This window comes from Esox lucius, chromosome 18 (assembly GCF_011004845.1).
Source record: "Esox lucius isolate fEsoLuc1 chromosome 18, fEsoLuc1.pri, whole genome shotgun sequence".
In the NCBI taxonomy this organism is placed as follows: domain Eukaryota; kingdom Metazoa; phylum Chordata; class Actinopteri; order Esociformes; family Esocidae; genus Esox; species Esox lucius.
In genome coordinates this window covers 3,374,484-3,386,148 of record NC_047586.1, presented here as the reverse complement: position 1 = coordinate 3,386,148, position 11,665 = coordinate 3,374,484, and the positions used below count along the sequence as shown (strand labels likewise).

Here is an 11,665-nt window from a genome sequence, read left to right as displayed (position 1 = left end):
GGAAGGAGAGGATGCATAGCAACGATAGGAAAGAATGTGAGGGTATGACGAAGCCAAGTTAATTTGTACATAGAGAAGATAAATGACAAATTAGATCAAAATGACAAATGAGATTAAATGAAGTAGTCAAGTAGTCAAATGATCAGCATGTGGTTGGGACCTAAAGGGTTCTCAAGGATGCTGAAGCTGTTCATCTGCTGTTGTCTCCACAGATGGGAGGGAGCTTTGCCCTCGTCATTTGTTTGTTGTACCATGATGCTCATTTCCTTTTCCTCCTCACTGTAGGCAGAGAGAGTAATCAGTGTTGCTAATCAGGCCTACAACTGAACCAGACTATGGAGTCAGTGTTTTACCTCAACAGAGTTCAGTCAGAGAGTTAAGTACAGGACTGAGGAGACACCCCTCGGAGCCACAGTGTTAAGAGTAAGGTAATAAAGCAGAATAATCAGTCTTTTGACATTACATTCTAAATTATATGACATGGCAAAACGTTTCTTTTCAATCAATCAATCAAATGTATTTATAAAGCCCTTTTTACAACAGCAGTTGTCACAAAGTGCTTTACAGAGACACCCGGCCTTAAACCCCAAGGAGCAAACAACAGTAGTGTTGAATTTCAGTGGCTAGGAAAAACTCCCTAAGAAGGTTGAATTTTAGGAAGAAACTTAGAGAGGACCCAGGCTCAGAGGGGTGACCAGTCCTCTTCTGGCTGTGCCGGGTGAGATATTAAGAGTCCAATTGGAATAATAAATACATTTCTCCGGGCTAAATCCAGAGTCCATTTGATTTTAGACTAGGTCAGAAGTATGACCAGGTGGACAAGGACAGGGACAGCAACGGGCCCCCCCGTTAATTTTCTATAGCAAATCATAAGATGTATTTACTTTTTTATTTATTTGTTTAATTTGGTACTTATTATTACTTAACTCTTTAGAGAGATTAAGATATTTAACAGTTTTCCTGAGAATTTTGGCGTCATCTCGAGGACACCAAAAACACTGCTGGGTAGACAATCTACTAGTCAGGTCTGACGCCGCATCTGGTTTGTCCCTGCACGCCGAATTTGTGGTCTACGGTGGAGCTACGTTCGGCTACGTTTGTGTTTGGAAAACAAACCCGGCGGATTTAAACGAGTCTTTCGTTTTCGTAATCATGTCGACTGCCCTCGAGAGCTACATCAACCGTATCCTTTCAATTAATTTTATTTTGTAGATGTCATTGGCTTATAAATCGCGTGCTTAATACTACGTGGGTGCGTTGGCCTGCTCGATTAGCATGGGTAGACAACATCACAGAAGGCTCTTTGTAAAGCCACTCGCTAGTACTGGCTTTTTATTTTATCAACGATTCATGTAAATAACTAGCTAACAACTAAAGTATAATTTTTATTTTCTTGGAGTTTTATTTGCAAGCCAGCCAAACATAAGTACATGATGTTAACCTAGCTGAATGTGTAAGCTAAACGTTGGTGTTTGTCGCGCATGCGCCGAAACCGGCCCGTAGTGTAATACATTTAAGTGGCTGAAATGTTTTCCTTAGCTGTGGTCTTTTAGGTACAGTTGCCGTCGTTACTTCGGACGGACGGATGATAGTGGTATGGTTCTAACTAGTATACTCTTAAAAAAAACAAAAAAAAAAACAGCATACTGTGTGAGACATTGTATGTGCGTGATCGGGTATGTTTTTGACGATTTCTGTACCGTGCTTTCTGCCTGTGTGTAGGGTACTTTGAAGGGTTTTGACCAGACCATCAACCTGATTCTGGATGAAAGTCATGAGCGTGTTTTCAGTTCCTCTCAGGGTGTGGAGCAGGTTGTCCTGGGACTATACATCGTCAGGGGAGACAATGTGTGAGTACCTGACGAGAACCTTCACCCTAGTGACCGCCTTTCTCCCGCTGCACTCATTTACTCCCCCTCAAGGACATAGATTGGTGAAGGCAATGGGTGTCCGACAATTTGGGCTGGCCCAGACAATATCAATGTGGTTTGATAGTTTAACAGAATATGTTTTTTCATATGCATGTATGTGCTTTAGTAAAATGCTCGGGGTAGCAATAGCTTGCAAAAGTCTGGATTTTCAAAATACGCCGTCGAAATCCAGGGGAATATGTTTATGGGCCGGCGGTACTATGTCAAAACCATTATTCCTAATATATAGGATTTGTTTTTTTGTTGATGCACCATTGTTTATTGACATTTTATAGATCACCACCTCAACACACTAATACACACAAACATGGATTTTAATGTTCATTTTTAAGGTCTTGTTAAAAAAAAAATCTATCTGCGTTGCAGGGCTGTGATTGGAGAGATTGACGAGGACACCGATTCTTCACTAGACCTTGGAAACATCCGTGCTGAACCCCTCAACTCTATAGTCCACTAACCTGAACCCTACAGTAACGCCTGACCTGCCCCCTCGACCCCAACCCCTGTGTGCTTGAAAGTTTTTCTGCAGAGCAGTTTGCCACCAGGTGTGTTACACCATGGACTAATGCTAGGATGTTCATACATTTCTGTTGATATTTTTTAATAAAAAGTGTGTTTTGTTAATCATGGAGTGTGTTTTTGTTACTCTGCAACATGTGTGTGTGTGTGTTGAGATTGGTATGGCATTGATATAACCTGTGATCAAAGTTCATATTGAAAATGGAACCAACAGAGGGATAATGTCTAGCAGCTCCATCACATTTATTTATCCAGTGAAATGGAACATTAACAAGAACAAACTCGTACACTTCTGTTCTGTTCACTTCAAGGTTTGCGAAAGCTTGCTGAACGTTGTCCCAAACTCTTGAGCTTGGAGATTAGTTTGTTTTGTCAGGTGCCGGAGTGTGGCAAGAAACACTCCATAAAAGCCTGCAATGTATTTGTAACCTATAACCCCTCCTTGTTTGTGAAGTGGTTGTTTGTCCTTTTGGCCAAAAATTTATAAACAGTGGAATTATATTCCCCTGTATTACAGAGACTGTGCCCCAATAAACTCTAAGACAATTTGTTAAATGGTGAATTGTCCACATAGCCTATACAAGGGCCTACAAAAACCAACAAAGTGCCCACAAAAGGCCGTCCCGGTCTGGTTTACTCCGGATCTGGATGTGCTGTCGTGGTCCATATTGCTGGATTGACCTTTGAGCGTCATGAGTTGCTGGAAATGTTTACATTGTTCTGTTTTCTCTGAATATGGTGTAGCGTCATAGCAGTTCAGATATGATTTGTGTGTGTGTGTGTGCGTAGAGGGGGTAACTGTTGTCGTATTTCCCTCTTAGCCTTTTCATAAATTCTTAAGTATATATAAAAAAAAAAATATATATATATACACAGGTGCTGGTCATACAATTAGAATATCATCAAAAGTTTGATTTATTTCAGTAATTCCATTCAGAAAGTGAAACTTGTATATTATATTCATTCATTACACACAGACTGATATATTTCAAATGTTTATTTCTTTTAATTGTGATGATTATAACTGACAACTAATGAAAATCCCAAATTCAGTATCTTAGAAAATTAGAATATTACTTAAGACCAATACAAAAAAAATATTTTTAGAAATGTTGGCCAACTGAAAAGTATGAACATGAAAAGTGGCCTTCAGCTCTTCTGCATTGTATCTTCCTCTTCACAACACCCCATAGATTTTCTAAAGGGTTAATGTCAGGCGAGTTTGCTGGCCAATTAAGAACAGGGATACCATGGTCCTTAAACCAGGTACTGGTAGCTTTGGTCCAGTGTGCAGGAGCCTAGTCCTGTCGGAAAATGAAATCTGCATCTCCATAAAGTTGGTCAGCAGCAGGAAGCATGAAGTCAATCAATCAATAAAATGTATTTATAAAGCCCTTTTTACAACAGCAGTTGTCACAAAGTGCTTTACAGAGACACCCGGCCTTAAACCCCAAGGAGCAAACAACAGTAGTGTTGAATTTCAGTGGTTAGGAAAAACTCCCTAAGAAGGTAGAATTTTAGGAAGAAACCTAGAGAGGACCCAGGCTCAGAGGGGTGACCAGTCCTCTTCTGGCTGTGCCGGGTGAGATATTAAGAGTCCAATTGGAATAATAAATACATTTCTCTGGGCTAAATCCAGTGTCTATTTGATTTTAGACTAGGTCAGAAGTATGACCAGGTGGACAAGGACAGGGACAGCAACGGGCCCCCCAAACCAGGTAATCTGTAGGTGTGGAGCAGGACCTCATCTCCTCCTAAAATTTAAAACTGGAGGAGACTGAGAAAAGTTAATAGTACATCCCTCATATCCCCCAGCACAATAATATAGCAGCGTAACACCTTGGAACTGAGACGGGGGGGTCCGGTGACACTGTGGCCCTACCTGGGGGAGGCCCCGGACAGGGCCCAACAGGCAGGAAATCAATCCAACCACATTGCCAGGCATCAACCAAAGGGACACCCACCAACCGCAACCCCCCTGAATGAGGGCCGAGTATTGCTAGCAGCGTACAGCCCAATTGCACATGTGCGCAACAGAGAGTCAACAACAAGCCAGTGACTCTTCCCCCGAAAGGCATTGGAGGGAGGGCATCCCAGAGGCGAAGTGCTCTAAAACTTCCTGGTAGATGGCGGCGTTGACCTTGGACCTCAGAAAACACAGTGGACCAACACCAGCAGATGACATGGCACCCCAAACCAACACTGACTGTGGAAACTTTACACTGGACTTCAATCAATGTGGATTCTGTGCCTCTCATCTCTTCCTCCAGACTCTGGGACCTTGATTTCCAAAGGAAATGCAAAATTTACTTTCATCAGAGAACATAACTCAGCAGCAGTCCAGTCTTTTTTGTCTTTAGCCCAGGCGAGACGCTTCTGACGCTGGGTCTTGTTCAAGAGTGGCTTGACACAAGGAATGCGACAGCTGAAACCCATGTCTTGCATACGTCTGTGCGTGGTGGTTCTTGAAGCACTGACTCCAGCTGCAGTCCACTCTTTGTGAATCTCCCCCACATTTTTTAATGGGTTTTGTTTCACAATCCTCTCCAGGGTGCGGTTATCCCAAGTGCTTGTACATTTTTATCTACCACATATTTTCCTTCCCTTTCCTTCCCTTCGCCTCTCTATTAATGTGCTTGGACACTGAGCTCTGTGAACAGCCAGCCTCTTTAGCTATGACCTTTTGTGTCTTGCCCTCCTTGTGCAAGGTGTCAATGGTCGTCTTTTGGACAGCTGTCAAGTTAGCAGTCTTCCCCAGGATTGTGTTGCCTACAGAACTATACTGTGAGACCATTTAAAGGCCTTTGCAGGTGTTTTGGGTTAATTAGCTGATTAGAGTGTAGCACCAGGTCTTCAATATTGAACCTTTTCACAATATTCAAATTTTCTGAGATACTGAATTTGGGGTTTTCATTAGTTTTCTATTATAATCATCAAAATTAAAATAAATAAACACTTTAAATATATCAGTCTGTGTGGAATGAGTGTATACATTATACAAGTTTCACTTTTTGAATGGAATTACTGAAATAAATCAACTTTTTGATGATATTCTAATTCTATGACCAGCACCTGTATAGCAAGCTGTGATTGAGGCAGGTGATGACATCATTAAACACGTTGGGACATCTTCCATCCAAGTTTTGTTGAGGTGTGTCACTATGGAATTATGACCTCTGCCACCAGGGGAGGAGTGTGTAGCTGGTCAGCTGACCCCAGGGTCAGTGCCCGCTGTAGGCTGACTCTCTGCTCTGCACTCAGCGCCGGCGTCTCATAGTGGACACGCAGCCATGGTTGACCTGGTGGCGGAGGGTCAGAGGTCAAAAGGCAGGATAGGGTCACACTGTTCCCTATTATGCAAACACGTGAGAGTTCTCACCTTTCTCCACCTGCTGTCCCAGGAAAACCAGAAGCTCCGCCCCCACGCTGTGATTGATGGTTTGTCCAACCTTTGAACGCCCTGCCCCCAACCGCTGCAACACCTTGGCGATGACCACGCCATCAATGTCCAGCACTGTTCCTGCAGACACAGACAGCCAAAGACATGCAGTGTAGTGTGTGTGTGTGTGAATATCTGTCTGAAAATGAGCATTCTCTTCTTCTTTTTTACACTTGTGTGTGTGTGTGTGTGTGTGTTACCCGGGCACTCGGTTTCCAGGTCAGTCTGGTGGAGCGCTCGTCTCAGGACGCTGTAGTAATCCGCGTTGTCGGAACAGAGCGATGCAGCCGCCTGAACGGCTACTCCTTGGCCAATCATCATGTTCCGGAACTTCTCCAGAGCCTTCCCGTTCCGCAGGGTGCCGGCGATGACCTTCTTCCCGTCCTCCAGGCTGGCTGCACACCCAGTCATCAGCAACAGCACACCGCCTATGTAAACACATGTCAGCGCCGAGCGCAACGAAGCCTGGGACGTTAGAGATGTATGTGGGCGTGCGCGTGCTCCTCACCCAGTAACGTGACCAGCTCCAGTATGTCGTCAGGGCCCCTGCCCTTCAGACACTCCAGGGATTCGATCACCTCCAGGGAGTTCCCCACACAGCGGCCAATGGGACAGTTCATACGACTTAGCACCGCCCCCGTATGGATCCCCAGACTGTTACCCACTGACACCTGCCGTCAAAAGGGGGTTGTAGCTAACAAGCACAGCCACAGTCACAGACCCTGACCATATCTACAATGGGCTTTCCTAAAATCACCTTATAAACCTGACCTTGACCACGCTGCTGAGCTTTTGCCTAAACCCACCCTCTGGGATGTGTAATCATCAGGTAATGGACGGAAAATGTAACTGATTATGTTCAGTTAGGACAATTTCCATGTAGTACTGGGCGATATGGATAAAAATACACACTGTGTTAAATTACCTAAATTGATGCGAAAACCAGAAATACAGTTTAGAAATAAACTCTTTCAAACAATGAATTTCCCCATTAATATCAATCACTCATATCAACAAATGTATCATTAAAACACATCATCCACACACTCGTCGTAAACAGAGATATCAGCAAAATGCTGGAGATAAGTAGTCGGTAAGTTGAGTTAATCATCCCCTCCCTAAATCAGACGGCAGGTGTGTTTTGTGGTTGAGTGGTCTAAGAAGTGGTCCGGGTTACCAGTGATTGGGCTAGCTTCTTGGCGCTGCTCAGGTCTTGGTAGAGCGCTGCCTTCCCAAACTTAACATCCAGAACCAAGGCGCTCAAAGACTCAGCCCCTTTCTTAGACATGATAGAACCTGGAGGACACGCGTGCACACACACACACACACATATTATTCAGATGTCATTCGGAGGGTACTGTATTTACATTTTTGTTGTTGTTGTTGTTGCCAGACCTGTGATGAGGGGAAGGCTGTCGACGGTGGACGTGGCATCTCTGAGAGCGTACATGACTTTGTCAGCGGGCACCAGGTTTTCCGTCTGTCCCACAATGCAACAGCCAACCTCCTGCAGGATCCGCTGCAGCTGAAGATGGTGATGACGTCACAGGCCCGTCATTATACAACATGAAAGTGGGTTTGTCAACTCACTGTGTGCAAGAAAGAGGAGAGAGAGACACACACAGGTGAAGGAGAAAAGACAGAGGTGACAGAGAGACAGGTGAGAGAGAGAGACACAGGTGAGAGATAAAGAAAGACAATTGAGTGAGAGAGAGCCAGGTGAGAGAGTTAGAGAGACACAGGTCAGAGAGGCAGGTGAGAGAGAGTTAGAGAGACACAGGTCAGAGAGACAGGTGAAAGAGAATTAGAGAGACACAGGTCAGAGAGGCAGGTGAAAGAGAATTAGAGAGACACAGGTCAGAGAGACAGGTGAAAGAGAATTAGAGAGACACAGGTCAGAGAGACAGGTGAGAGAGAGTTATAGAGACACAGGTCAGAGAAACAGGTGAGAGAGAGTTAGAGAGACACAGGTCAGAGAGACAGGTGAGAGAGAGTTAGAGAGACACAGGTCAGAGAGACAGGTGAAAGAGACAGGTGAGAGCATGTACCTGTTCCCCCGGCTGACAGACGTTAAGTCCAGGTATGGACTCCAGTTTGTCCAGAGTGCCACCTGTGTGTGCCAGACCTCTGCCACTTATCATGGGTACCTGTGGACACAGCCGCAGACAGTCACAGTCTCTCTCACACACACACACACACACACACACACACACACACACACACACACACACACACACACAGGAGTAGCCATTGATTGGCCAAAGAGTAGCCATTCAGGCGGCTGCATCACTCTGTTCTGTCAGCGCTGATTACTACAGCGTCCTGAGATGAGCGCTCCACGAGACTGACCTGGAAACCGAGAGCCCGGGAAAACACACACACACACGTGTAAAAAAAGAAAACAATGCTCACTTTCAGACAGAGATTCACACACACACGTGTAAAAAAAGAAAACAATGCTCACTTTCAGACAGAGATTCACACACACACACACACCGTCGTAGGTGCTAACCATGCAGGTACCTTGCATCCGCAGGCAGCCAGAGCTGGAGCCAGCACCAGGCTAACCTTGTCTCCCACCCCACCTGTCGAGTGTTTATCCACCACTAGCCCCTTCCACTGTGACGGCCATGACATCACTTCCCCTGACATCATCATCTCCTTGGTCAGAGCAAGAGTCTCCTCTGCTAGCATCCCCTTCTGCCAGATCGCCATGAGCATCGCTCCTAAACATACATACACACCTTTGAGGAACTTCTGCAGACCAAAATGTGTTCCCATTAAAAATATAATTTGACCTATCCCCTAATATCAAAAGTCACCCTAAAAACCTCATATCCCCCCAAATCTAAACCTCAGCCTAAAATCAAAATATTGCATACGCAACAAATTAATGAATTGGATTGAAACAACAACAAAATAGTGTTTGCACTCCGGATAACATGCACACATTAAGCTCTGAAAAATCATCACAGCCTACGTTTCAGGTGTACACAGCAACAACTGTAATAACGTAACAGAATTATGCCTACTTTTGCTAATATGATTCTGGGGAGTGTCGAGTCCGGTGGCCTGTTGTAGGCCACTTTTCACATGAACCCATTTTTCTCAGAGTCCGCTTGTCTTTAATGAGTGTGTCATAGAAAGCGGTGCGCGCAGGTGCTTGGGCTTAGGTCGTGAGAACTAAAATGTGGATCATAGTCTGTAAAAATAAGGAACTTTAAGACTAATAGTGGTGGCAACTCATGACATCTGTCACATACGAATGGGCAGTAGGTCGGACCAATAAAAAACTGGACCAAGTGAAAATACGGGTGATCATGATCATGTGATTTATTTATAATAATAATTATGTGATTTATTTTTCACGAAATGTGATTCCCATATTTTTTCAAATGTACAATCATTCTCAAAAATGTATATTGATAAACCCCATACTTCGCATAGAAATAATTGCACACGTGTTCCGTACAGAATGAGCCCATGAACTTCGCTATATTGACACGCAGTCTTTTATCTGAAGTCCTGTGTTCAATCATCACCATATTTTATCTCTCACACGTTGTTCCTCTGTGACCTATCAGCGCGTTTCTAGATACCGTGTTTGTGTGTGTGTGTTAAGGGCTGTGAACATACCGATTTGTCCCTCTTGGATTGTCTTGTACTTGACACCCTGCACAAAGTCTCGAATCTCCAGCACGCTCAGTTGTTCACCGTCCCGTTTCTTTCGGATGAGCTCGGGAAAAGGGGTCAGCTCTCGCTGCGCCATCACAACCTGACACAAATGCGAATTACAAGAACAAATAATGATTACTGACAATTGAATGGCTTTAAATGTATGACTTATTTTTTTTCCTGAACTAATACATGGTAGTTTAAAAGACGTGTTAATGTGTACTTTTATCTTTTCTGCAGAAAATGCTGTCATCATTTATAATGCTTTTAGATGTTATCTAATCAATAAACCGAAATGGAAATACAATAACCCTTTTGTAGGCATTCTCTTTGGTTGGTTGATATATCAAACTTGTCTGTCCAAATGTTTTGAGAAATAAGGTATACTGTAGATTTACAGTATGCAGCTGGTTCAGCCTATACATGATATGGGTTTTCAAAAATAAAGAATTATTTCCTACCTGTAGTCCAGCTGCCTGACCCGAAAGATGAGCTGTTCATACGTTCTCAGGTCTCGGAAGAAACTATGAAACAACACTCCTGCGGGAGGACCAGTCGGAATGGATGAGTCATTAACTATTCCCGGAGCCACAGTCCAGGAGTCAAAAAGAGAAACAAAATGTTCCGGGAAATATTTGGACTCTTACATAAACAGGGAATTGTAAAATCCCACTTTTGTATGCCCATTCAGTTTCATGTGGGGACGCATGTCATTATGCTATAGCCAGAGGCGGTGCGTGGATAAATTGCCAAGTTGGGAGAATAAAACACCTATACTACAACTTATAGAAGCTGTTATTCTTAACCTTAACACACATACGGCTAAGAGTAAAAGACAACAATCACGCTCAAATAGTGATTGAATTATAATAACTTCACACCTTTCAGTCGTCACAAAACCGCAAGTTGGAAAGAAAGCAGACCTGGCTCAACTATTCCAGGACCATTTTAAGGTTAGCCACCTTTTAACCTACAGCAGCGAAAACTTTATCTACAGAAGTAACAACTATTAAATATAGCTTACTACCATACACTTTTGCTATTTTTGTGTGCACGTGTGGTGCGCAATAAGGAACACTATTCGTAGTCACCCTCCTGTTTAAATTCCCATGCCATTCTCTTCATGTAACAAACTTGCTAAAACCTTGAGTTCACACAGCAGACTGTAAACGCATTTGGTGTTTGTTGGACTAGCTAGGTTTAGGAAAAACCTATCTAGGTCGCTAGATAGTTAACACATTTAGCTAGCAGAGTTGTACTTGAACACCCATCTTCTCAGGTCCACAGCCTCTGGCCTAGCTATCTGGTTGCGGGCGGTACAGTCACACCAATGGGTAGGCTCTGCTTGGCCTCTGTGATCATTAATTTTTTTGCATTTTTATGTTATCTTGTGTTGTTCTATGTGGCTATCTTAGTCAGATGTCAGGGGGGGTGTGAGTATGGACAGCCTGCACCCAGGCCCGGCATCACCACACTACGCCAGTGTCCAGAGCACAATATACACCGATCAGCCATAACATTATGACCACTGACAGGTGAAGGGAATAACACTGATACACCCATCAGCCATAACATTATGACCACTGACAGCTGAAGTGAATAACACTGATAATCTCGTTATCATGGCACCTGTCAGTGGGTGGGATACATTAGGCAGCAAGTGAACATTCTGTCCTCAAAGTTAATGTGTTAGAAGCGTGAAAAATGATGGCTAGACGACTGGGTCAGAGCATCTCCAAAACTGCAGCCCTTGTGGGGTATTCCCAGTCTGCAGTGGTCAGTACCTATTAAAAAAGTTAATGCTGGTACTGATACAAAGGTGTCAGAGCACCCAGTGCATCACAGTTTCTTGTGTATGGGGCTGCGTTGCCGCAGACCAGTCAGGGTGTTCATGCTGACCCGTCCACTGCCGAAAGAGACTACAATGGGTATGAAAGAGCCTACAATGGGTATGAAAGAGCCTACAATGGGTATGAAAGAGCCTACAATGGGTATGAAAGAGCCTACAATGGGTATGAAAGAGCCTACAATGGGTATGAAAGAGCCTACAATGGGTACGTGAGCACCAGGCCACCAAGGTGTCCTAGTCTGATGAATCACG

General features: G+C 44.0%; 2 protein-coding genes across 3 annotated transcripts; one reads left to right on the top strand and one right to left on the bottom strand.

Moving 5' to 3' along the window:
* Positions 1 to 1,052: 1,052 nt before the first annotated feature.
* On the top strand, positions 1,053 to 2,553 carry lsm8 (LSM8 homolog, U6 small nuclear RNA associated). The gene is given in 4 exon segments (NM_001303900.1): positions 1,053 to 1,183; positions 1,554 to 1,594; positions 1,723 to 1,850; positions 2,298 to 2,553. Coding segments are annotated over 4 exon segments (291 nt in total). The 5' UTR covers positions 1,053 to 1,152; the 3' UTR covers positions 2,389 to 2,553.
* A 2,901-nt stretch (positions 2,554 to 5,454) lies between these two features.
* tymp (thymidine phosphorylase) lies at positions 5,455 to 10,144 on the bottom strand. 2 transcript variants are annotated; one of them, XM_034287673.1, is made up of 11 exons: positions 10,026 to 10,144; positions 9,789 to 9,798; positions 9,526 to 9,666; positions 8,413 to 8,615; positions 7,938 to 8,036; positions 7,285 to 7,414; positions 7,067 to 7,185; positions 6,398 to 6,560; positions 6,090 to 6,317; positions 5,830 to 5,970; positions 5,455 to 5,749 (listed from the first exon to the last, which is right to left on the bottom strand). In XM_034287673.1, the coding sequence occupies exons 3-11, from the start codon at positions 9,656 to 9,658 to the stop codon at positions 5,610 to 5,612; spliced, it is 1,356 nt and encodes a 451-aa protein (XP_034143564.1). In that variant the 5' UTR covers positions 9,659 to 9,666; positions 9,789 to 9,798; positions 10,026 to 10,144; the 3' UTR covers positions 5,455 to 5,609. The 2 variants fall into 2 exon arrangements, with proteins under 2 accessions (XP_034143564.1, XP_019911568.1); XM_020056009.3 differs by lacking the exon at positions 9,789 to 9,798 and having other exon boundaries at positions 9,526 to 9,664; positions 10,026 to 10,143.
* Positions 10,145 to 11,665: the final 1,521 nt, after the last annotated feature.